This window comes from Culex quinquefasciatus, chromosome 1, assembly GCF_015732765.1.
Source record: "Culex quinquefasciatus strain JHB chromosome 1, VPISU_Cqui_1.0_pri_paternal, whole genome shotgun sequence".
Lineage (NCBI taxonomy): Eukaryota > Metazoa > Arthropoda > Insecta > Diptera > Culicidae > Culex > Culex quinquefasciatus.
The window spans coordinates 54,657,441-54,682,196 of record NC_051861.1 but is presented as its reverse complement, the minus strand read 5'-3'; the positions used below and the strand labels follow the sequence as shown (position 1 = coordinate 54,682,196).

At 41.5% G+C, this 24,756-nt stretch overlaps 3 protein-coding genes across 7 annotated transcripts in view; 2 read left to right on the top strand and 1 right to left on the bottom strand.

Annotated features, from left to right (window-relative positions):
* LOC6034721 (U1 small nuclear ribonucleoprotein C) overlaps window positions 1-22,023 on the top strand; it is a 52,284-nt gene extending 30,261 nt beyond the window's left edge. The window contains exon 3 of the mRNA XM_001844951.2: window positions 21,803-22,023. Coding sequence (XP_001845003.2) covers window positions 21,803-21,896 — 94 coding nt within the window. The 3' untranslated portion in view covers window positions 21,897-22,023. The remainder of the gene's footprint in view (window positions 1-21,802) is intronic.
* Window positions 14,139-15,982, top strand: LOC6034724 (tryptophan--tRNA ligase, cytoplasmic). The gene is made up of 3 exons (XM_001844953.2): window positions 14,139-14,450; window positions 14,537-14,765; window positions 14,869-15,982. Exons 1-3 carry the CDS (start codon window positions 14,315-14,317, stop codon window positions 15,752-15,754), a joined length of 1,251 nt encoding a protein of 416 aa, XP_001845005.1. The 5' UTR covers window positions 14,139-14,314; the 3' UTR covers window positions 15,755-15,982.
* LOC6034725 overlaps window positions 21,641-24,756 on the bottom strand; it is a 40,707-nt gene continuing 37,591 nt past the window's right edge. For 4 of the 5 annotated variants that reach the window (XM_038249124.1, XM_038249125.1, XM_038249126.1 and 1 more), the window contains exons 7-9: window positions 22,882-23,055; window positions 22,670-22,815; window positions 22,347-22,607 (exon numbers count right to left, since the gene is read on the bottom strand). In XM_038249124.1, coding sequence (XP_038105052.1) covers window positions 22,347-22,607; window positions 22,670-22,815; window positions 22,882-23,055 — 581 coding nt within the window. Of the gene's footprint in view, window positions 22,608-22,669; window positions 22,816-22,881; window positions 23,056-24,756 lie in introns of all 5 variants that reach the window. The other variant, XM_038249128.1, reaches the window with a different exon arrangement.

Genomic DNA, 24,756 nt, shown 5'->3' with positions numbered 1-24,756 from the left:
ATTCTTAAATTCTTAATTCTTAATTCTTAAATTCTTAAATTCTTAAATTCTTAAATTCTTAAATTCTTAAATTCTTAAATTCTAAATTCTTGGATTCTTGAATTCTTGAGTTCTTAGGATTCTTGGTTTTCTTAAATTCTTAAGTTCTTGGGTTCTTAAATTCTTGGAGTTCTTAAGTTCTTAAAGTTCTTAAGTTCTTGGGATTCTTAAATTCTTAAATTCTTGGGTTCTTAAATTCTTAAATTCTTAAATTCTTAAATTCTTAAATTCTTGGGATTCTTAAATTCTTAAATTCTTGATTCTTAAATTCTTAAATTCTTAAAATTCTTGAGTTCTTAAATTCTTGGGATTCTTAAATTCTTGATTCTTGGATTCTTAAATTCTTAAATTCTTAAATTCTTAAATTCTTGGAATTCTTAAATTCTTAAATTCTTAAATTCTTGATTCTTAAAGTTCTTAGTTCTTGGATTCTTAAATTCTTGGGATTCTTAAATTCTTAAATTCTTAAATTCTTAAATTCTTAAATTCTTAATTCTTAAATTCTTAATTCTTAAATTCTTAAATTCTTAAATTCTTAAATTCTTAAATTCTTAAATTCTTAAATTCTTAAATTCTTAAATTCTTAAATTCTTAAATTCTTAAATTCTTAAATTCTTAAATTCTTAAATTCTTAAATTCTTAAATTCTTAAATTCTTAAATTCTTAAATTCTTAAATTCTTAAATTCTTAAATTCTAAATTCTTAAATTCTTAAATTCTTAAATTCTTAAATTCTTAAGTTCTTAAATTCTTAAATTCTTAAATTCTTAAATTCTTAAGTTTAAATTCTTAAATTCTTAAATTCTTAAATTCTTAAATTCTTAAATTCTTAAATTCTTAAATTCTTAAATTCTTAAATTCATAAATTCTTAAATTCTTAAATTCTTAAATTCTTAAATTCTTAAATTCTTAAATTCTTATATTCGTTTGAAAATTCCGCAAAAGGCAACAATTTTTAAATTAAACATGACTTCTTACTTTAATTCAAATTTTCAATTGTTTTATTTTGAAAACTTTTAACTTTAAGTTTTCTTTAGGAAATGAAGTGAAACTAACTCATCGCAATTTTAAACATGCAACAATTGTAATTATTAATTATTTCTAGAGTTTTTTTAACGTCCTGTAAGCTATTGTGTTTCATATGTTAAAATGGCATCACCAGATAAAAAAAAACATAGGACAATTTTATGGTTGCTCATTTAGGATGTTCGATTAGAAATAAAATGATTGACAAAATAAAAAAAAAGTTTTTTAGTTTTTGCAGAATCCATCGTTAAAAAAATAAAATAAAAAAGTCATTGAATTTTTTCAATATCTTAAATTTGCAATATTCAAAAAGGAAAATGCATGAAACCATAAAAACGCTCCAAACAATATGTTAGTAAAAAATATAAAATAAAAAAATTGGTGGTCTGGAGAGGTCAGGGAAAAGTCAGGGAATTTTATTTTGGGATTTGGATCGACACCATGTCACTGGAGCTATGCGGGTATGACCTGCAGTCATAAACCGCAGCCCTCTTGTTTGTTACGATAATAAATCCAGGGCGTCATTGGAAGACCCAGGACATCCCACTGACTTAAACCGCCATCCGCAGCCTTCTGTTGCCAAAACCATGAAATGTTTTTCTCTGAGTGCTGTTTTTTAGCTCTTCTTGCGAACCGCTCATTGATGGTCCCTCTCACTCTCCTTCGCGATGAGAGAGCAAGGGTTCATGCGAACCACGGCAGGCGTTCGGATCGTGGTTCGCTCGTGCTTGGTTCGCAATCATGAGCGAACCACACTTGAGCGTCATGACGTATCGTTTGAACCACGATTCGAGTGAGCGAACCGTGACACCACTGTTTTACATATGCGGTTCTGGCTACTACACTCAGAAAAAAAGTACTAACAAAATCCATAATGACCTTTCGACATCAGGATTTTATTCGGATGTCATAAGATTTTCTTATGGCTGGGAGGAAAAATTTGACAAAGCCGTCAATTAAGATTTCCATTGAATTATCTTATGACATTCATAGATGGAATTGTGTACCAGGCATGCCAGATTTTGAAGATTTTCGGGCACATCACAAAAACGCTAATGAGTTTAACTTGATGGCAAAATAATATTTTACAAATCTGTTTTTGGCAGAAGAAGCAAAACATTGTTATGTTTTTCGTGAGTAATTCATTTAATTAAAAATCATTGAATAACATGGCAAAACAATACGTTTGAGCATTGAGCCTGTGCTCGAAAATCTTCAAATGTGGCATCCCTGTTGTGTACAGATTATATGGCAATGCTCATGAAGATCATATTAAAATACATTGTTTTTTATACTCTTTTTTTCTTATTTTTAATTGAATGAAAACAAAAGTTTATTTAAATTTTAAACGTGTATATTTTCGTATTATCGTAATATAACCAAAACTTCATTTCATTTTTCGTTCTTATTCGTGGTCGTCCCACTGTTCCTCCGCTGCTCGTCGTCCCGTTGGTTTCCGCTGCCTCCGGTTTAATCGTCTTTTGCTGGTGATTCGGCATATTCTGCCGGATGGCCAACACCTTCGGCATGACCGCGTCAATCAAACTTAAACCCCTTCGACCGCTGCTCGGAACTGTCCTCACCGATGCTATTCTCCGGATCCTTCTGGAGGATGCTGAGGAGGGCCGTCGGTGGAATCAACAGTCATTGAAAAAAAATCAAACCATCCACATTAACGACCCCCGGGTCTTTTGTGGTCTCTATTGCAAGTTTCTGCTCGAACCTAGGAGTCCGAAGGCTTGAATGGGGAGAGCACCCAAACCTCTTTCTACTCCAAGGAACCTTCCACCCCAGTGTTTGAACTGACGACCTTCGGATTGCGAGTCCAACCGCCGCCAGCGATTCCACCGGAGTAGGCTTGGTTTGGTGTGTTGTTTGTACTTGTGGCATGGAGACGACTCCTACACCTAAACGGCCTAACAACCAAGGCCGGGACCGACATTTTACTTCCTCATCCGATGGAAGGTTGCAGCAGATGGGAATCGAACCCAGAATCATCCGCTTACAAAGCGGACAGCGTAACCATTCGACCACGCACTGCCACAACAGCCATTGATGTTACCTAAAATACCAAAACAAAATATTCAACTTCGAACCAAAAACCACGAAACACCCGCCACAGAACTCACCTGAGTCTTGGAGGTTGCAGTAAATAAGAAAATTTGTTCGTCCGATCAGAAACTTATAGCGGCGGCGGCAGCTTTGTGAAGTAGTTACCGTAATGAATTACGGGGCTATTTGGAGACCATCTTGAAATGTCAAAAAATTTCACACTAGCATCTTACGCGAAAACCATTGAAAAATTACAGATGAGTTCCATAAGAATTTCTTATGAAGTCCATAGTCTATCAACAGTGGACCAAATACATAAGTAAAGTTTAGTTAAAGCCGAGGTTAAAGCAATATGAATTTATAGTGACGGTCATAAGATTGTCTATGAAAATCACGAGAGGCTAGTGGATACTCAAATCAGGCAGCACATAAGATGAAGGCTTATCAAAATCTTACATTCTTTTTCCTCAGTGTAGATAAATAACTCTGGAGTTTTTTTTTGAAAAGGTCCAATAAACCAAATTTCCAGTTTTTGTTTTTTGGGTATTTTTGAAACCGCCTTGAGTCAGGGGTATTAAAAAACACCCAAAAAGCAAAAACTGAAAATTTGGTTTATTGGACCTTTTCAAAAAAAAAAAAACTCCAGAACTCTATACACTGTAACTGAAAATCGCACTTTGCTGAGTTCGTTCGGCCTTGAAGCGGGTTCTCGTGTGCATGCAGGCCAGCAGCATCAGCTAACTGAACCCAAACGTCCTGGTACAAAATGACGGCCAAGTGCGACTCCATCGAGTAGGAGGCAATCGGACTGGACAACTCGGAGCTCTTTGAGGATGAGACTACGGTCATTTGGTCAAGCACATCTTCCAGAGGTAGCTCCGACCTGGTGAAAAAGTCTCATCGAAATTTCTGGAAACCGGCATTTTTTTAATTATGTTACTGATGGTGAAATACTTCCAATCATTGTCACTTATAGATAAATAAAACAAGTTTAGGCACATTTTACTGACATCATTCTCATTTCCATTCGAAAAAGGTGCAGGTGGTTATGTTCTACATGACCAATATGACAAAGAACTTTGTACAAAACTCCTAAAAAATTATTCTATTACATTTTATTTTTAAATCATTGCCTATTTATTTAATCCTGAATAATTTATTCTAATTAAATGTTTCCAATCTTTGGCACATCTGTGGAAATAAATTGCCAAAACACGAAAATATTGCCAAAACAAGTATGGTTCGGAAAATACCACGGAACCGGCCACTCTAGGTTGTGGTCACCACAATCAAAATGGTTATTTTCATGTCCAGTATCAAAAACCATGAATTTTGATACCCATATTGCCCCAAGTCGGATAGTTCGATTAATGTCCTCCCGGTAGAACCTTCCCTTGGACACTGGCCACTCCGGGTGTGGCCAATCCGGTCAAAATGGCCATTTTAATTACCAGTTTCAAAAACCATGAATTTTGATACCCATATTGCCCCAAGTCGTATGATTCGATTAATGTCCTCCCGGTAGAACCTTCCCTAGGGCACTGGCCACTATTTGATGCACATACTGTGTCTTTCAATGTGTGAGTGTGTGTGTGTGAGCAATAAAATTACCACCGTGGATCCGTCTTTGACGAAACCTCGATAGGCGCTGAAATTTTCTGAGGCTAAGTGCTAGCTTATATAGTTCGCATGAAATGTGGCAACAGTGGTGCCAAACTCTCGCGTGAGAGTTTCGCGAAAGCAGGAGAGGAAGCAAATTTTGCACCATGTTCCCACATTTCATGCGAACTATATAAGCTAGCACTTAGCCTCAGAAAATTTCAGTGCCTATCGCGGTTTCGTCAAAGACGGATCCACGGTGGTAATTTTATTGCTCACACACACACGCACACATTGAACGACACAGTATGTGCACCAAATTGGGAGGATTCTGTTCTAATGAAGATTGTTAGGAAGGTCACCGGAAAACCAGAATAATTTGGGGCAATGGGGTTGGGACCACATTGGTAGAACATTGGCCACACCCGGAGTGGCCATGGCCCTGGGGAAGGTTCTTCCGGGAGGACATTAATCGAACCATACGACTTGGGGCAATATGGGTATCAAAATTCATGTTTTTTGAAACTGGTAATGGAAATGGCCATTTTGACCGGATTGGCCACACCCAGAGTGGCCAGTGCCCTGGAAAAGATTCTATCGGGAGACATTAATCGAACCATACAACTTAAGCCGGGACCGTGGTGTAGGGGTAAGCGTGATTGCCTCTCACCCAATCGGCCTGGGTTCGATCCCAGACGGTCCCGGTGGCATTTTTCGAGACGAGATTTGTCTGATCACGCCTTCCGTCGGACGGGAAGTAAATGTTGGCCCCGGACTAACCTAAAAAGGTTAGGTCGTTAGCTCAGTCCAGGTGTAGGAGTCGTCTCCCTGGGTCCTGCCTCGGTGGAGTCGCTGGCAGGCAGTTGGACTCCCAATCCAAAGGTCGTCAGTTCGAATCCCGGGGTGGATGGAAATTTAGGTGTAGAAAGAGGTTTGCAATTGCCTCAACAATCAAGCCTTTGAACACTTAGTTTTGAGTAGGAATCTCGTAATCGAGAACGCCATGGCAAAGCTGTAGAGCGAATAATTTGATTTGATTTTGATTTTTTTTTTTTTGACAACTTGGGGCAATATGGGTATCAAAATTCATATTGGTTTTTGAAACTGGAAGAACCTTCCCCAGGGCTATGGCCGCTCCGGGTGTGGCCAATCCGGTCAAAATGGCCATTTCCATTACCAGTTTCAAAAACCATGAATTTTGATACCCATATTGCCCTAAGTAGTATGGTTCGATTACTCTCTGGTTCGATTAATGTCCCCCCGGTAGAACCTTTCCCAGGGCACTGGCCACTCCGGGTGTGGCCAATCCGGTCGAAATGGCCATTTTCATTATCAGTTTCAAAAACCATGAATTTTGATACCCATATTGCCCCAAGTCGTATGGTTCGGTAAATGTCCCCCCGGAAGAACCTTCCCCAGGGCCATGGCCACTCCGGGTGTGGCCAATGTTCTACCAATGTGGTCCCAACCCCATTGCCCCAAATCATTCTAGTTTTCCGGTCACCTTCCTAACAATCTTCATTAGAACAGAATTCCTCCCAATTTGGTGCACATACTGTGTCGTTCAATGTGTGCGTGTGTGTGTGAGCAATAAAATTACCACCGTGGATCCGTCTTTGACGAAACCGCGATAGGCACTGAAATTTTCTGAGGCTAAGTGCTAGCTTATATAGTTCGCATGAAATGTGGCAACAGTGGTACCAAGCTCTCGCGTGAGAGTTTTGCGAAAGCAGGAGAGGAAGCAACATTTGCTACGTGCTTTCAGCCAATCAGCAGCCGGGATTTTTCTTGCATTCATTTTGCCTTCCTCACTGAGGTAAGGCTATAATCCTGCTCTAAAAATGAACTTTGTATAAAAACGTCGTAGACCCACCTTCATGTATACATATCGACTCAGAATCAAAAACTGAACAAATGTCTGTGTGTATGTGTGTGTGTATGTATGTATGTGACCAACAAACTAGCTCATGTTTCTCAGCACTGGCTGAACCGATTTGACCCGAACCTGTTGCATTCGACTTGGTTTAGGGTCCCATAGATCGAGTTTTATACAGATTGAAGTTTCGATAAGTAGTTCAAAAGTTATGTATAAAAATGTGTTTTCACATATATCCGGATCTCACTTAAATGTATGTAAACTATGTCCGGATCCACCATCCGACCCATCGTTGGATAGGTTATCAAAAGACCTTTCCAACGAGTCCAAAACATTGAAGATCTGGCTACCCTGTCTCGAGATATGTCCACTTAAGTGATATTTATGCACTTTTTGGAAGCCGGATCTCACTTAAATGTATGTAAACTATGTCCGGATCCACCATCCGACCCATCGTTGGTTAGGTTATCAAAAGACCTTTCTAACGAGTCCAAAACATTGAAGATCTGGCAACCCTGTCTCGAGATATGGTCACTTAAGTGATGTTTATGTACTTTTTGGAAGCCGGATCTCACTTAAATGTATGTAAACTATGTCCGGATCCACTATCCGACCCATCGTTGGATAGGTTATCAAAAGAACTTTCCAACGAGTCCAAAACATTGAAGATCTGGCAACCCTGTCTCGAGATATGGCCATTTAAGTGATATTTATGTACTTTTTAGTAGCCGGATCTCACTTAAATGTATGTAAACTATGTCCGGATCCACCATCCGATCCATCGTTGGATAGGTTATCAAAAGACCTTTCCAACGAGTCCAAAACATTGAAGATCTGGCAACCCTGTCTTGAGATATGGCCTTTAAATGATATTTATGTACTTTTTGGAAGCCGGATCTCACTTAAATGTATGTAAACTATGTCCGGATCCACCATCCGACCCATCGTTGGATAGGTTATCAAAAGACCTTTCCAACGAGTCCAAAACATTGAAGATCTGGCAACCCTGTCTTGAGATATGGCCTTTTAAGTGATATTTATGTACTTTTTGGAAGCCGGATCTCACTTAAATGTATGTAAACTATGTCCGGATCCACCATCCGATCCATCGTTGGATAGGTTATCAAAATACCTTTCCAACGAGTCCAAAACATTGAAGATCTGGCAACCCTGTCTTGAGATATGGCCTTTTAAGTGATATTTATGTACTTTTTGGAAGCCGGATCTCACTTAAATGTATGTAAACTATGTCCGGATCCACCATCCGACCCATCGTTGGATAGGTTATCAAAAGACCTTTCCAACGAGTCCAAAACATTGAAGATCTGGCAACCCTGTCTTGAGATATGGCCTTTTAAGTGATATTTATGTACTTTTTGGAAGCCGGATCTCACTTAAATGAGCATGAGCATGAGAGATCACCCATGGTTGCCCCTCCGTTGCTGAACAGAACCGTAATATCCTTTCAGCACTACTGATTATAGGCTTCGACGATCTAGTAATGTTTCCCTTATCAACAGCATGTATGAATGCGCTGAAAAGATAAAACACCATGATTGCTAAAGCTAGATCAGTTGCGAATAGGTAACAGTCATTGGCCACCAACGGCGCCCGCCATGTCAGTTTGTAGACCTCGATTTTAAGGGACGAGAATGTTAGTTAGCGCAGGTTGCTACTAGGGCAGCTGATTTACTCTGTGCTTACACCCCACGAGCGCCAGGAACCTGAAAACTTGTTAGTAGGATAGGGTGTTTGGTCAGGATTCATCATAGAAGATGATGATGCGACCCAAAATCATAGTGTTTGTTTAACGGTATTTTGTTTTATTCTCAAGGCAAGCAATCGGATGCTGCGGATGAGACATTTCCCGTTTATCTGTTGTTAAATTTTAAATGAAATGGTTTAGTCTTAGACAGCCGGCTGTGGAAAGATAGAACCAAAATCATATGAAATTAATGAATGAAGGATTGAACAGTGCAATTTTTAACTTGAGATGATTTAACGAGTTTTAAATGATTGATGTTTAGTGAGGTACTGGTTAACGTTGCGAACGACGAGTTACAATGTTTATCGAACTGAAATGGTATGATAAGGTTTTGTTGTTGTAGCACACCGAAAACGGACGCAAAAAATTTTGCGACCCAACGAAAAGGCATCGCAAATCGAACTGGCTAACTGTCATCGGGACAGCCAGAGACAGCCGCACCTTCACACGCACGCGAAAGGAAGCATAGCATAGCATTGGTGTCTACCCGTAGCTGCTACTTCGTTATTGACCAGGACCCCCAAACATTGCTCCGTGGACCACAGATGAAAAGTAGGAACCAATCATCACCCCTTCGCAATTTTCAAAGGTCCCTATCGTGCTGATCAATACCGACGCCGGCCACGACCAGTGGTAAGAACACGGGGAATTCGACCGCGATTCTCCAGAAATTCTCCGTCGGCGTGCCTTCCGATCAACGGTGATGTAGGAAGGGCTTCATTCATTAAAATTATTTTATATCATAAGCCTTAAAACATATCCGTCGACGTGCCTTCCGATCCTCGATGATATGGAAAGGACTTAATCCAGCAATACGACTTGCTTGTCTCAAAAAACAAAAATCGGATCGTTTCTATCGAAAACTATATAAAGAGAACAAAAATAAAATTCATCGGCCAACGAACGCGCGAACAAAAAATAAATGAAAAAGAAGAAGAAGAAATCCAATCACCCCATGCACTCGAACAGCGACACAAAAGAGACGGAAAATAGCACGAAAAACAGGACTGAGCGTCCACACAGGCACCGCACTACTGATGCCATTATTTAATTATAATGACCAATCACCCCATGCACTCGAACAGCGACACAAAAGAGACGGAAAATAGCACGAAAAAACAGGACTGCGCGTCCACACAGGCACCGCACCACTGATGCCATTATTTAATTATAATGACCAATCACCCCATGCACTCGAACAGCGACACAAAAGAGACGAAAAATAACCCGAAAAAACAGGACTGAGCGTCCACACAGGCACCGCACTACTGATGCCATTATTTAATTATAATGACCAATCACCCCATGCACTCGAACAGCGACACAAAAGAGACGGAAAATAACCCGAAAAAACAGGACTGAGCGTCCACACAGGCACCGCACCACTCTTTTTGGAAGCCGGATCTCACTTAAATGTATGTAAACTATGTCCGGATCCACCATCCGACCCATCGTTGGATAGGTTATCAAAAGACCTTTCCAACGAGTCCAAAACATTGAAGATCTGGCAACCCTGTCTTGAGATATGGCCTTTTAAGTGATATTTATGTACTTTTTAGTAGCCGGATCTCACTTAAATGTATGTAAACTATGTCCGGATCCACCATCCGACCCATCGTTGGTTAGGTTATCAAAAGACCTTTCCAACGAGTCCAAAACATTGAAGATCTTTTATCCTACAATAGACCTATAATCAGGTTTCAGTGGTAGATTACTCAGACAGAAAAAAACCCTGTCTCGAGATATGGCCATTTAAGTGATATTTATGTACTTTTTGGATGCCGGATCTCACTTAAATGCATGTAAACTATGTCCGGATCCACCATCCGACCCATCGTTGGTTAGGTTATCAAAAGACCTTTCCAACGAGTCAAAAACATTGAAGATCTGGCAACCCTGTCTCGAGATATGGTCACTTAAGTGATATTTATGTACTTTTTTATTCCGGATCTAAAAAATAGATGAAATTTGTGTACAACCCCATCAAATCAGCCATTGTTGGTAATGAGTGAGGAAGGCTCCAACCACATAGGTGGATTAAGTTAGTTTTTTATTTTCATCTTAACTTTTAAGTACTTTAACAAAGTTTTATCAACTTTGTGAGGTAGTCAACTTGTACTTTAAGACTTCCCCTTTCGTTTGGTATGTAAAACATAAAGATTGTTTGAATGGGGGGAAGATATAAGCATTTGAAAAACGACAGAAAATCGTTACACTTTCGCTTCGCGAAATTTTGGATTGACACCCGTAGACAGTGCCCTTAGGACAAAGTTCTTTGTCAAAATGAAATAAAATGAAGCAAAAACCAAATTCTATTACTACAAAATTCATATAACGTTTACCAAAGGAAACATGTATACACTCAACCCCCGGTGGTTGGTCACTTTTCCGTTTGACACTTTTTTAGTTTGTACCCCGTTGGTTGTCAAAGTCAAACTAAAAGGTGACGAGCTGTCACTTACATGGCGCTCACGCACACTATCAAAACAAACGTTTGGTAGTGTGTGTGAACTCCGTGTAAAAGGGGTGTCAAACTAAAAAGTGACCCCGTTTGTTTGACAACAGTTGGTGTCAAACCACCGGGGTTTGAGTGTGAATCATCGAATGATTCATTTAGCTTTTACGTGTGAAATACGTAGAATCAACGTGAACTAATCTAGTCAATCAAATCCTGTTTCTACTAGGGCTACTTCGTGAAAGCTGTAGTGGAAAAAACCACATAGGTTTTCACGTAACTCCAACGTGAATATTTTTTTGAGTGGCATAGAGATATCCACACGCGAGAGTGTGTTAGTTTGTAACAAAATTTACACGCAGACATAGGCAAATCGAGTAGAATGATTCGTCTGTCAAAATCAGCTGTGTCCTTTGTTATACCACGAGCACGTGGTAAACAGCTGGTTTTTACAGACGATTGATCTACTCGATTTGCCTATGTCTGCGTAAAAAAAGTGTAAACAAAATCAGCTGCTTTTTTTTTGTTGCCCAATGGGCATTGGGTTAAGTTCACTGCGACCACCTGAGAAGGCTATCTTTTGTGATGTACCCTGGTTACTGTCCATACTACAAATTACTCGTATCCATTGGATCGGAAGACGAGGGGTTATTTTGCAGACATGGTTTATCCCAATTCGGCGCAATACAGTCGATGAACTGTATGACCTTCTTGGGATGGGTGTGGTGCCATACATCGTACGGCGTAAGAAGGTGCGATCCAAGGAACCGCAGCCTTCGAGACACAAGTGCTCCGCAGAAGCAGAGTAAATGTGCTGAGCTTTCCAGCTCAGTTAAACAAAAACGACAGAGGTTGTTAGGCCACCTGCCGATTTTGTGCAGGTGATATCTGGCAGGACAATGTCCTGTTAGAAGCCCTGCGAGTATTCGTAGTTCCCTACGGTTTAAGCCAAGAAGTTTCCTGGCAATTGAAGGACTTGGAGTGATAAAAGTTTTAGCTTGTCAAATCCTCGCATCTCGCCCCAGATTGAAGCGATTTGCGATTGTCCCCAATTAGTTATTTCTTGCTTCACGGCACTTTTGAGATTCCAAGGAACGGCTCGGGACCCACGAAGATGTTTGATGAGCCTTGTCTGGCAAGTTCATCAGCCATTTCGTTGCCTTCAATGCCGCAGTGCCCTGGGACCCAAAACAGCATCACTCTGTTATGCCGAGAAGCAAGTTCCCTGAGGGAAGCGACGCACTCCCAAACAAGTTTGGATTCGCATTTAGAGGATTTTAATGCCAATAGTGCAGCTTGGCTATCCGAGAAAATACCGATTTTTGCGTGTCTATAATTTCTCATCATACACGTCCTCGCACAGATGTGTATGGCATACACTTCTGCTTGAAAAACGGTAGGCCACTTTCCCATAGATATGGTTTTCCTGGTTCGAGGACCGAAGACTCCAGCTCCAGTAGAAGTGCCCATTTTTGAACCATCCGTAAAGAAACGAATAGTTCCTTCTGGAAGTGTAGGTCCTCCATTACTCCACATTTGGCGATTTGTTTCAATCACCTCATATGGAATGTCCATGTTGGGCCTCGCCTCCATGCAGTCCGAGACTGAAGTTGCAAGGGGGGAAATGTCACAAGCCTTCACGATCCGCGAGTGACCCGTTCCATCTCCTTCCACCCAGTTGTTACACCGTTGTAGTCGTAGAGCGCCAAGCGCTGCCTCCTGCTTCACATGTAAATGTAAAGGCAGAATGCATAGCATGGCTTCCATGGCCGCCTTGGGGGTTGTTTTCATTGCACTCGTTACAGAGAGACATGCCAGTCGTTGGAGCTTGGTCAGCTTCGACTGACATGTCTTCTGTTCAGTCTTCGGCCACCAAACGGTCGACGCATAGGCTACCCTAGGTCGAGCGATGGTGGTGTAAGACCAGAATGCAAGTTTTGGTTTAAGGCCCCAGGTTTTGCCGAGCATTTTGTTGCACGCCCAGATAGCAGTAGTTGCCTTCTTTACCGCATAGTCCAGATGTGCATTCCAGTTCAGCTTTTTGTCAAGGATTACTCCTAGATATTTGACCTCGGAACTGAAGGTCAGTTGGGTTCCTTTCAAGGTAGGCGGCCTAAGGTCGTGTTTCCTCCTGTTAGTAAACGGGATTATCACGGTTTTGTTGGGGTTTATCGTCAGCCCTTCCTGCTCACACCACGACATGGTGAAGTTTAGAGCTGACTGTAGACGGTCCGATAACGTTCCGTCGTACTTCCCCCGGATGATTAAGACTACGTCGTCAGCATATCCAATGACTTCGTAGCCGAGTAGTGTAAGTTTTCTTAGAAGACTATCTACCACCAGCAGCCAAAGCAAAGGAGATAGTACTCCCCCTTGCGGACAGCCTTTGGCTGCCGTTATTGTGATAGATGTGTCTCCTAGCGATGCTGAAATCTCTCTGCTCGTAAGCATAGCATGAATCCAGCTCGCAGTTGTTCCATCGACGTTCCTCGACCGGAGCGCTTCATTGATGGCTGTGTACGAAGTGTTATCGAAAGCGCCCTGAATATCAAGAAAAGCACAAAGTGCAGATTCTTTATATTTCAGTGCGTTCTCGATACGTGACACTAACGTGTGTAGGGCAGTTTCGGTCGATTGGAAGCTGCTGCCGCTTGGAATTCAGCCAATCACAATCGTTCAAAACCAAAACAATACTTCAAATACAAATACTAACACAGAATGATGGTGTGCGTGAGAGAAACCTTGGAGATCTCTATAGAGTTATCTACGTGCGCATGTATTGCGTGTACGTACACGAAAAAGATTGAGGTTAAATTTTGTACCCACCAGCAAAACAAATGGGACGTGAGCTCGGACTTAGATAACTCTATAGAGCTATCTAAGCCTCATCTCACGCACACTAGCTTACCATTTGTTTTTGCTGTCGGGTACAAATTTTAACCTAAAAACCCTTCGTGTACAAACACGCAATACATGCGCACGTAGATATTGTCCGTTTCTCTCGAAAGTACACGCCGCGCGGCATTTCAGAATGTGCCGCAGACACTGTTGCCAGCGATTTTCTGCACTTTTGGTGCAATAAAAAACATTCCCGGCAACAATGCCATGCAATTCGAAGAAGAAGATCAACAAAAACAAAACGCACATTATGGGATTTGACAGCGTGCATTTGCTGAAAGTGCGGCGCGTCGTTTCGAGGCTGGTATGCCGCGTGTCTTTTTCGGGAATACGCGCAGTAACTCTATTTCAAACAGGATTCGTCTAAATATAAAAACGTTCTCTTTATATCCGATTAACGGTGCAGTGTTGACATCCACTGTCACCGGAGTTGTGAGTTGGTTGTATTTTTCCTATTTTTCATACGACACGGCGGCGTGCGAGTACAAGTGAAAATTGCAGCAGTGTTATTTGCGATATAAACTCAGCCAGCGCGGTGAAAGGACCACTTTTTGTCCACCTCGGCGTTGCACGTGTGGCACTTTGTGTTTTTGTTCCGCGAAGCTATGGGAGATCAGCAGGAACCATCAGTTGAGAAACTGTCCGTCGAGGACAGCAACGGGGCCCCGGAAGACGACGTCGTGGATCCGTGGACCGTAACCAGCACATCCGACAGCGGAGTGGACTATGACAAATTGATCAGTAAGTTGTTGACCTTTTTGCTGTGGGGGTGGTAACAGTGGTGTGTGAAAGCGAAATTAATTCCGGTTTATGTTCCTTTATTGCAGAACGGTTTGGCTCTTCACGGATCGACGATGCACTGGTGGAAAGGTTGGAGAAAGTGGCAGGAAAACCGGTTCACCCGCTTATCCGGAGGGGCATCTTTTTCTCTCATCGGGATCTGCACACGCTGCTGAACATGGTCGAGGCTGGAAAAAAGTTCTATCTCTACACGGGCCGCGGTCCGTCGTCAGACTCAATGCATTTGGGCCATTTGGTGCCGTTTATCGTGACCAAGTGAGTCATATCAGAATGCTTATCAGTTTTGGGAACATTGTCTAGCTATCAATTGAGGGCATAATTAGAGAAATGATGATGAAACTTCTGCTTCCTCTTTCAGATGGCTCCAGGAGGCGTTCGATGTGCCGCTCGTGATTCAGCTGACCGATGATGAAAAAACGCTATGGAAGGACCTAACCGTGGAGCAGTCGATGAAGATGGCACGGGAGAACGCCAAGGACATCATCGCTATCGGGTTTGACGTGAACAAAACGTTCATCTTCGCTAATCTGGATTACATGGGCCGTTGTGCGGCCTTCTATCAGAACATCATTCGCATCCAGAAGTGCGTTACCTTCAACCAGGTGAAGGGAATATTCGGCTTTGGTGATTCGGACGTAATTGGAAAGATTGGCTTTCCAGCGGCCCAAGCGGCGCCTGCCTTTTCCACGACGTTCCCGTTTATCTTTGGGAGTGACAAACTACCGGTGCTGATTCCTTGTGCGATCGATCAAGATCCGTACTTTAGAATGACGAGAGACGTCTCACCCCGGTTGGGATTCCCCAAGCCGGCGCTCATCCATTCGAGTTTCTTTCCGGCCCTGCAGGGCGCGAAAACGAAAATGTCTGCCAGTGATGCCAACTCGGCAGTATTTCTAACGGACACCCCGAAACAGATCAAGAACAAGATCAACAAGCATGCATTTTCCGGTGGCAAGCCGACCCTCGAGGAGCATCGTCAGTTCGGGGGCAATACCGAGATCGACGTTAGCTTCCAGCTGTTGCGTTTCTTCCTGGATGATGACGAAGAGCTGGAGAAAATCCGCGTTTCGTACAGCAAGGGAGAGCTGCTGAGTGGTGAAATTAAAAAGATTGCAATCGAAACGCTGCAGCCGATCGTGGCCGACCACCAGGTCAAGCGGAAGGACGTGACCGACGAAATCCTGGAGCAATTTATGACACCGAGAAAGCTGAACTATGAATGTAGCGTCAAGAAGGGCAAATAATGACGCGGAACTGCGCGGGAAGGCAACAACTAGTATTTCATACGTACTTCGAAAAGAAATGCAAGTTTTAATGAATTTGAGGTGGTGTTCTAATTGCTGATGCTTGCTTGAGCGTTAACTTTCTTCAAGCACGGTGTTTATTTATTTGTTATTTATGATCATGAAAAAAGAACAAAATGCTTAATAATTGCTAAGAAAACGAGTAAGTAAACCTGTCTGCTTATATGAGAAATGGTTGAATTGATTATGAGAAAATCCATGTTCTGGAAATATATATGTGTGCTTAGTTGACGCAACAATCGAGATTGCCTTCTTCAATTACAGACTTCGCTGAATGCTTTAACGCCCAAAGAACATTACGAGTGTTGCTGAATTATGGAATGCTGTTCAAGCACGTCGCTACCTCTAAGCTAGGTAATTAACACTGGAACACCAAATTCATGTCTAACTTTCACGAACGCCCAAATCTGCAAATAAGTTGGAACTGTAACTTCCACTCTCACTCCGGTTTTAAAGCTGTAGCTCAACCGATTGGGATGATTCTTTTGGCTAGCTTCTATGGCTTGGCTTCTTTGGTAGTCAGATCAGAAGGCAGCGCCAACAAGATTGTTACAGATTGGAGGTGAGAAGGAGAACTGGTGAAAAAAGTGTTAAGTGGTATCAAAAGCTAAAAGAAAGACTGCCTAAAGTACAAGTCAAAAAAGGCTCAGTGTGAGAAGCTACAATTCTTCACATCCGGACCTTGTTTAAGTCGTTTTGTGTTCCGACCGACGCGGTCTTTCGAGTCGGCCCAGTAGGTGTGAATGCCATGTAGCTTTCCGGTTACGTCTTACTGTCAATGAAATTTCGCGCACTGGCCTGCGGGCAATTAAAGCAAAAAAGCGGCATACAGGCAGGAAGTGCCCTAAATCCCAACGAGAGAGACAACTTTTCCTGCTGTCAATCCGGCCTTGCCTGGAAAATGGAGATCGCGCCTTAAAGGGAAGACGACGGTAAAACCCCAAACCAACGCTATGCCACCCCAAAACACCAACCCGATAATCCGGATCCTTTCGGTTCACCAAGAGTCTGTTATAGTCTTGCCCTCCAAACTGAAAGCAGGACAACCCTACAATTATGCAAAGCTCCCGTAATGTGAACATGCTGCTCCGAATCGAATGCTTCAGAAAATATTTTCGATCTTCAGAAGTTAGGTCACTCGCAAAGTCCGTAAAAGAAGTGAGAGGGGTTTTGTCCTTGAATCAGGGCTGAACAAATGCAGTTTTATCACTGATTATCCAAAGCTATGGAGGGCCGAAATAGAGAGACTGGCAACCTATTTTTTAGCTTGCCAATACTGTCAAGTTTTGCGTAAAGGCAAACTCGTGTCTGTTTGGATCTAAGGGCTGATCACTTCTGATACTGAGGTGTGTATGGATTGTGTATGTAGCGAGTATTGAACTTTATCTATTAAGATTTATTTCAGTGTAGAAACTTTTGACAAAGCGTCAAATTTTGGTGCGACTCTTTTGCTCTTAAGCCACTATTTGAGCATGCAAGGTGTTCTTGCGATTCATGTTAACAGATCCGGAAGCTCAAAATTCCAACGTTATGTATTTACGTAAAATTTTCGTAAAAGTGACTAACCGTTTACTATTGCCATTACATAGACAAATGTCTCAAGCCAACCCTTGATTTCTTAGCAGAATGCGGACATTTTTCTCTGAATCGGCTATACTTTGTAAGCCATGTGGTATTCTGTTTGCACCAAGACTTCAAAACTCTGTGTATGTGTATTTTTTTCCAGATTATTTTTTTTCTGGTTTGAGTCTGCAATTTTGTATTCACTTTTTTTTTGATGATTTACTAGATAATTTAATACTTTTTATTTACTTTGTATGAGTCTAGGAGCACCTGCGCAGTCATTTTCAAAAGAACATCTCTGGAGTTTTTTTTGAAAAGGACCAATAAACCAAATTTTCAGTTTTTGCTTTTTGGGTGTTTTTGAATACCCCTGACTCAAGGCGGTTCTAAAAACACCCAAAAAGCAAAAACTGGAAATTTGGTTTATTGGTCCTTTTCAAAAAAAAACTCCAGATCTGTTGAGAAGCGAACCCTCTTTGTTATTAGCTAAGGTTACCAACTCTTGCTGAGCAAAAATCCGTACGATATGACAGCATGGTACAACAAAAACTGTCAAGGAATTATTTATATAAATGAAATTAAATAAATTTGAGAAATTTGAGAAACTGTGTCGTTTTTACAGCTAACAAATTTCACAAAATGCTATCAGAGTGCTTATGACTTGCACGTTTAAAAGTATTCATAAAATAAACCGTGATTTGAATCAAAATATTATGTTCCTATTTTTTTTAGTTTAAAAGTTTACGAAATGTCAAGTTTGCTTTAAGGTAAATATCGTTCTCAGTTTTTTCACGACCACATTTCCAACTTTTTTTTATTGAAAAGGTCTTATAACATGTGAAACACAACAGTTTATAGGACCTTTAAAAAAAACGTTACTTAATCCAGGTGGTGGTTGCTGCCTTCCTCCTAAAAGCCTTGCAACCACACACTACGGAAGCTTTGGCAAACGCTTACTTAGTAAAGATACTATACATCTGAGTGCTACCATCTATGATAAATTGAATGAACCATTTGAAAGCACTGTAGTGTTTGTGTGCGTGCACTGAGTGGAAAGTTCCGACAGCTATCCGCCGGAGCTTTCAAATTATTTAAATAATGACCCTTTTTTGTATCAACCAAAACAGTTTTTCGAACGTAACTTTTAAAGTACTGCACCAAACCGGATGAAATTAAAAAAAAAAAGACTTAAAGAACCTGAAGACGAATCCAAAAACATAGATCCGGACAAAATCGGTCGAGCCAGTTCCGAGAAAAGTGAATGAGAAAAAAAATCTACGTCCATCCACACGCACAGACATTTGTTCAGAATTTGATTCTAAGCCGATATGTATACGTAAAGGTACAACTTGGAGGCGTATTTAAAAAGTTCAATTTTTGAGTGATTTTATAGCCTTGCCTCAGTGAGGTGAGGAAGGCAAAACTCTAGATTTGTTAATTCAAATGTTCAAAGGTTTTCATAAGTTTTAGATGTCCTTTGGATCTTTCAATGGATAAATATATTTAGCAAGGAATTTCTAAAAGAACAATTCGAGATTTTTTTAAAAGGTCCTATCAACATATGAAACACAATAGTTTATAGGACCTTTAAAAAAATCTAGACTTATTGATAATCAAGTTTGAATTGAGGAAACCCGGAAAACTCTCCCTTTTTAAATCAAACTCACTCTCAAAATAAAAGTGTCTAGTTAACAAAAGCTTTGACCAAATAAAAAAAAGGAATTCAATGTTTAAAAAGTTGTTAAAATTCCGTACAAATCCGTATTATGCGAAAAATTCCCTACAAAAATTCCGCCCTGTTACAAATCCGCGAAGAGGGTCGGAAATCCGCATGGTAAGGAAAAAACCTGTACAGTTGGTAGCCTTAGTTATTACTCTTTTCATCGCTTGAATTGAACTGTTTTACCTTTTTTTACAATAGGGTCCTAAAGCTATACGTAAATGTTTATGTACAAGGATAAAAAACTTGATTAAAAACCATTTCTGATCACTTTTTTTTATTTAAAGGCAAAAAATAAATTGACATGACAACATTTTTTCGATGGATTAACTACGGTCCCCTTAGAACGAGCTGTCAAGTAGAACCTTTTCTGTCACACAGTTTACGTCTGACAGCCGGAGACAGCGGTTGTTTTTTCTGCTGTTTTCGTGGCGCGGCACAGTGCTTACGGATGGAGGTGGAAGAATCCTCCGACGGGGACGAGTTTCGTTAGGTAAATGGAACGAGGAAGCGGAGGAAGACCAGCAACGGAGCCGTTGTCGGGGATGGCCCAGAGGAGAATCTTCTCAACAACAACAAGTTCAGCCCGCTGGCGGGGAATAACAACAATGGTATCCCAGTCGGGAAAGGAAGCATCCCACCGGTTCCAGTGGTTCCAGCGGCCAAGAAACCACCACCTCTGGTGGTAAAGAATACGAGCTACGCCAAGCTGAGGACTGTAATGTCGCCGTGCACAACCAAGCCAAGTTACAAGCTGACTTCGTTTGGGATCAAATTGCTGTGTTCCTCCGTGGAGCGTTTTGAGACGGCGCGGGCCCACTTGATTTCGAACAAAGTGGAGTCCTACACCCACGAGAAACGAAGCGAGCGGCAACTCCGCGTCGTCGTCCGAGGACTTTCGTTGGCTTCACCTGAATTCGTCAAGAAGAACCTCAGGGAATCGCAAAACCTGGATGCTGTGGAGGTGCACGACATCAAGAGAAAGGGAGAGTTCGCCTCGTCAGAGAAAACCCCGTACATTGTTACGTTCCCCAAGGGGTACACCAGCCTCAAGCAGCTGAGTGAAATCAAGCGCTTGAGAAGATTTCACATCCGGTGGGAGGCCTACCGGAACAAGCGGCCGAACGTGACCCAGTGCAGGAACTGCTTGCAGCTGGGTCATGGAACCTCAAGGGGAGGTGTAACAACTGTGGGGGTCCCCACAAGACGGACGAGTGCGAAGTCCAGGAAGCCCAGCCAAAGCGGTGTGCCAACTGCTCTGGTGCCCACGAAGCCACGGACCGCAGCTGCCCCAAGCGTGCGGATTTCATCCAGCGGCGACAGCAGGCGTCGAAACCAAAACCGCCGGCAAGTAAGGCGGAGATGCAGAGTCCAGCAGTTCCGGCGTTCACGCCGGCGGAGTTCCCTCCGCTGCCGGGCGCAGTTCCGGACGGAAAATTTAAGGATCGCCCTCGACCCGCAGGAAGCAGCCAAGGTGGCCCCCGAGGCGGTGGAGCCACGGAGAAGGAAGCCGGGGAGGTACTCTACAGTTCGGCTGAGCTGTGGGGGATTTTCTCCGAGTACATCGGCAGGTTCAAGACCTGCAAGACCCGCTTGGACCAAGTAACTCTCGTCAGTTACATGATCTTCAAGTATGGAATTTAAGGAGTTATTTTTTTTTGTTATAATATATTGTTTTACTGATCCTCGGTCCCAACCTGGTCACAGCACCTAAAAGGACCTAATAAAAATATGTTAAGAAAAAAAAACCTTTTCTGTCAAGAAGGGCCGCGAAGCTAATTTTAAAAAAATCCATTTTTAATTCTTTGCGGTTGTACAAAGGGTCATTGTTCTCAGAAAAATTAACTTTATCGTTGTGAACAATGATATTAGCAATTTAGGCTTCATTGTAGGACCCGATTGTGCAAATGTCTGAACATATATTTTTTTAACTTTATTTTTTACTCTGTCACGTTTTTTTTTCTTCGAATTTTTCGCTCAGTGAGTGCTCAACCAAATAATTTATTGGGTTGGGCGTAGAGGTAAATGCTCGTTTGGATAGCTCAAACATGGATAGTTCAAGTTCACTTCTACCCGAGCTTCTACCTGTCTCAATATTTAGGGTCCCTACCGAATACGAGTTCGGTTTGTTACAGCGTTAAGCGTAGATTTTATAAATATCATAATAAAATAAATGTTTTTCCCGTACAAAATCCCATAGAAAATGGAATCGCTTTGCGCAAAGTGGGGGCTTAATTAATCGTTAACATACCAATCTTTGGAAAGTTGTTTAGGCCCTAAAAGGATCTGAAAAAGAGCTGAACCCACTAAATTTGAACAATTTTATTTTTTGCTTTTGCCATACAACCATATTAGATATACCCTATTGTTCCATAGGGTAACGCCGGCATTCATGATGCTCTTTGCGTTGGTGTTGTCCGTGAACCAGGTGCTTCAGAAGGTATCCAGGCAGGTTGCCGTCGTACCCGCGTTTGATGAAATAGCACAGCCGCAGTTGTTAGTTTTGAATGGTACTTTCGGATTGAAATAATAAAGTTGTGCTGTTAAATCTAGTTGTTACATATTATCTTCTCTTTCTTTAATATTAATGTACACAGTAAAACTTAAACTAAAAGGCATTCCGCCTCTTTCTGCTGATCTGTGTGTGGTTTTTTTTTGTTTTGATGATTTAATTCTTCAGTAATATTATTTTTCTATTTTTTCAGACAACCGGTGGAGACGTTTTCTTCAACTGGTCCTGGTCCTGGTATGTCTCATCAGTACTCAAACTATCATCAGAGATGGCAAACACGAAATTGAAGTGCTTTTAGGAGAGTTCGTTATATCAACTTGCTTTTGAGTTGTTGTATTTTTTTGTTACAATTATTGCTTATGCGTTGTTTTCTTTATTCGCAATAAAATATGAGTTGAAATCTTTCGTTCCGAATTTGCTGTTTTACTTTTTTTTTGTTTTCTGTTCTGTATGTACGTTAAAATTTTCGTTAGCGATGTATCCAATTTAATTAGAGAGTGAAAACACGATCACCAACTTCAATTATTTACAATAGAGATGGAAGCTTTGCTTTCGAGATAGACGTAGAATTTCTTCAAATTGTTCATGAAGGGTTTGTTAGGAGAAGATCCCACGTATTGGTTAACACTGACTTGACAAGAATAGGGAAGAAATGGATCGCGTCGATCCAGACGGTATTCTCAATACGGTTCATACAAACTGTCTTGGGGTGGAGGGGAAATGATGGAAGGGCGTTTTTACATATTGCTCGGTGGGCCCCGAGGGCGATGACCGTGCAGACCGGAATGCCGCGAACCGGGTCGGCTGTGCACAATCGCGTAGTGATCCGAATCTATCGGCAGGGAGCGGTTCGAGTGTATCGTGCTGCCCCCGCTGGTGTATCCCTTGTTCTGGCCGCCGTCTCGTCCGTGTAACGAGTATCGCGATCCGTACTGGGAACCGTGCCAGCTTCGGTACGGATCGTACTCCTCAATAATCGAAGGTTCCTTTTCAATTATCTGAAAGGGAAGGCATGGTTCAAAAAACTTTGATGGTTTTGTAAATTCGCTGAAAAAATTACCTCCGTTCTAGCACAGCTGCAGCTCATTGCTGTACAGAGGAATATATTCATCAGCAGCATTATGAGGAACAGAACGGCCAATGCTATCGTCAGCCAGAGCAGCCAGTGAGGCCGAATGCCACTGTCTTCGCAGAGGGCTCCAAACGCTGCACAAAAAGAAATAAAGTAAAAATTCAAACCCTTTTTCGAAATAAATTATAAAATTAACTCACGTTTTGCATCGACCGGGTTCAGAACAAACACGGTGGTGGCCGCCAGCAGCATTGGTTCGCTTGGCGAGCCCAGCGATTGGCCTGGTTTTGGCTCTTCGGAACATACCCGCTCGTCGATGTCGGGACAGAGCCCGTTGCACTGCACGACGTCGCACTGGAAGTGCACTTCCGAGTCTGAAAAAATAAGGAAAAATGTAATTGATGGAAGTCACACAACCTAGTTCTACGAATCAACTCTGCGGTTAATTTAATGTAGTAGGCCTGGCTTTATTTACATTTTTGGAATACATATATAGAAATGACACATCTCAAATTCAAATGTTTGTTACAGTGCCATCCCGTTTTTGCCAACACGATTATTTCAAACATTTGTAGCCAGTGGGTGTGTAGTGAGTGAATTCCAGTGACACAGAGGCAGGTTAGCGAGTGTGTTCGTTGAGAGAGTACTTTGTTCTAGGATTCAGGAGGAAATCTACCAAAATCAACACAGCTAAAAAAGTACTAATCCAGCTGCGTGTAAAAGGCCTGATGAGTGTAAAATTAAAATTGCATTATTTTATGCAATTTTATGTGATTTTACACCCTGAAATATGTAGCCCATCAGTATGGAAAACCTACTTGACCGAAATGTCAAGCTCATATATGCGTTTATCCTAACAGCTTTTCATCGGTCTGATGGCCGAGTGGGCTAAGGCGCCAGTTTTTACTGTTGGTGCTGGGTTTGAATCCCGTCGGTTGCAACTTTTTTTTTGTGTTTGCAAAAATTGTACATGCAGTGTGTAATATCAAGTGTTTATTTTGACGAAGGTGATGTGCATGCTTTTGCATGCGATTTTACCATCGGATTTTTTGCTGTGTAGTTATTTCGTGAATACTTAACACGTAGCCTTATGTGTGAGACAAACATAAAAAAAAAATTAAAAAAATATTTTAAAAAAACTTTAAATACGTTTTTCTTAGCATGCTGTTTTCTGCATATGGGACATTTATGCGAACATGGGCAGTGTACTGTTCTGATCTAGATAATTCGAATGATCTAACAGAACTACGGATGTAGTTAGTTGCGCTCAGTGCTGAAAATGTCAGGGGTCATGACGCGAAAATAGACGACGCATACACGAATTTTTCAGATAAATTTACAGAACCGCAAAACCGTGACATAAACAAACCCGACTCAGTCGTGAGTGCCCTAGCTCACTGAGCAGCTGCAATAGAGTTATCTACGTGCGCATGTATTGCGTGTTTGTACACGAAGGGTTTTTAGGTTAAAATTTGTACCCGCCAGCAAAAACAAATGGTAAGCTAGTGTGCGTGAGATCGGGCTTAGATAGCTCTATGCGAGGCAGTAGTCGATCAACGCTCATTCGACGTTACACGCACACACATAAAGAAACAAGTTTTTACACAAAAAGTTTGTACATATTTATGCGTGGAAATGTTATTTAAATATAAGTTATGGTTGTTTTAAGTGTTTTGCACAGTCTAGAACCATTCAATTGTTTAAAAATAGTCAAAATAGTGTTTAGAGAGGATTTTACGAGTCAGTCATACGACACGAATTGAGTGAGTCTACGCTGGGTTGGAAACATTTTGCAGGCCTTGTTGCGCTCTTTCCAGGATGTTCCTTACCTGGATGTCAACCGAAGAGCACGCAACAAGGTCAGTGCCATTGGATACTTTTAGGTATCAATTTCCTGCATTTAGAATTCTGAGATTTAATAAATAATTACAAATGCTTGCTATTAGATGCGGTTAGTGATCGATAACTGAAAACCGTCATCTTGCGAATCGGGACTACAATCTGAATAGAGACAGCAGTTGTTAGAGCACTTGAAATTTGCAAAACGATGCTCGATTTGTGTTGTTCTGTGTTTG

Bases quoted from the DNA above. Each gene is read 5' to 3' on its own strand.
- LOC6034724 (XM_001844953.2), top strand. From the start codon at position 14,315: ATGGGAGATCAGCAGGAACCATCAGTTGAGAAACTGTCCGTCGAGGAC. The intron at 14,451-14,536 runs GTAAGTTGTTGA...CCTTTATTGCAG, and splicing joins GGACTATGACAAATTGATCA to AACGGTTTGGCTCTTCACGG. The intron at 14,766-14,868 runs GTGAGTCATATC...TTCCTCTTTCAG, and splicing joins GTGCCGTTTATCGTGACCAA to ATGGCTCCAGGAGGCGTTCG.